Raw genomic sequence first — 1,190 nt, 5'->3', positions numbered from 1 at the left:
GAATTGAGATATTGAATGTTCTTATTGCTGAGAACACTGGTCAAATAAAAATAGGAAGGGTACAGATACAGAAAACAAACAAACAAAAAACAAATAAACAAGGCTTTAAGAAAATGAAAGGAGATGGAATCCAGAGCCTGTGTAACAAGGAAGGAAGATTGATTAAGACCAGTTCAAGTGTACATAAAACTTTTTAGAGGTGAACATTGGGGTAATGGAAGGACCTTGGTAGAAAGTCAATGATGAGTTGGACTGACTTTCTCCCCCTTCTTGAAAATGGTCCTCTTGATGGCCTGAATTAGTTCCTTGTTTCGAAGACTATAGATAATAGGATTGGCCAAAGGTGTTAACACAGAATAGACTACAGCTAGAGTCCGGTCAAGAGTCAGTGAATAGCTCTTCTTTAGCCGAACATACATAAATATGATGCTCCCAAAGAATATGAGGACCACAATGAGATGTGAGGCACATGTGGAGAAGGCCTTCCTTCTTCCTGCTGCTGTTTTTATCTTCAGTACAGCACCAATGATTCTCCCATAAGAAGTCATAATAAAAAGGAAAGTGATAAGGATGATGAAGGCATTGACAGCAAAGTCCACTAGAACATTTGTGGAGGTGTCCTTGCAGGCCAAGCTCAGAAGAGGTGGAAAATCACAAAAGATGTGAGGGATTTCATTGTAGTTACAGAAGGGGAGCTGAGAGACCAGGATGACCTCAGAAATAGGACACAGGAAACCACAAGTCCAGCAGCCAGCAGCCATCTTGGCACAGAGTGCTGTGGTCATAATTGAAGGGTAGTGGAGCGGCCGGCAGATGGCCAGGTATCGGTCATAGGCCATCGCTGTAAGGAGGTAGCATTCAGAGGCCCCTAGGGAGTGGAAGAAATAGGTCTGAAGGAGGCATCCTGCAAAAGAAATGGTCTTCTTATCACTGAGAAGGTTAGCTAGCATCTTGGGGATGGTGGTGGCTGTATACCACAACTCCAAGAAAGAGAGAACACTGACAAAGTGGTACATGGGTTTGTGAAGGGCTGCATCCAGTCGGATGACTAGGAAGATGAGCATATTACCACCAATGGTGAACAAATATGCCAACAGCAGCAAGACAAAAAGCCAGCCCCTGACATGTCCCACATTGGGGAAGCCAAGGAGCACAAACTCAGACAGGCTTGACAAGTTGTGTTGATCCAT

At 43.9% G+C, this 1,190-nt stretch overlaps 1 protein-coding gene across 1 annotated transcript; it reads right to left on the bottom strand.

Moving 5' to 3' along the window:
* Positions 1 to 236: 236 nt before the first annotated feature.
* On the bottom strand, positions 237 to 1,190 carry Or6n2 (olfactory receptor family 6 subfamily N member 2). Its single transcript, XM_006993704.1, has one exon. It carries the CDS (start codon positions 1,188 to 1,190, stop codon positions 237 to 239), a length of 954 nt encoding a protein of 317 aa, XP_006993766.1.

This window comes from Peromyscus maniculatus, chromosome 11 (genome assembly GCF_049852395.1).
Source record: "Peromyscus maniculatus bairdii isolate BWxNUB_F1_BW_parent chromosome 11, HU_Pman_BW_mat_3.1, whole genome shotgun sequence".
In the NCBI taxonomy this organism is placed as follows: Eukaryota; Metazoa; Chordata; class Mammalia; order Rodentia; family Cricetidae; genus Peromyscus; species Peromyscus maniculatus.
The sequence above is the reverse complement of the archived record's forward strand: the minus strand, read 5'-3'. Positions and strand labels throughout refer to the sequence as shown.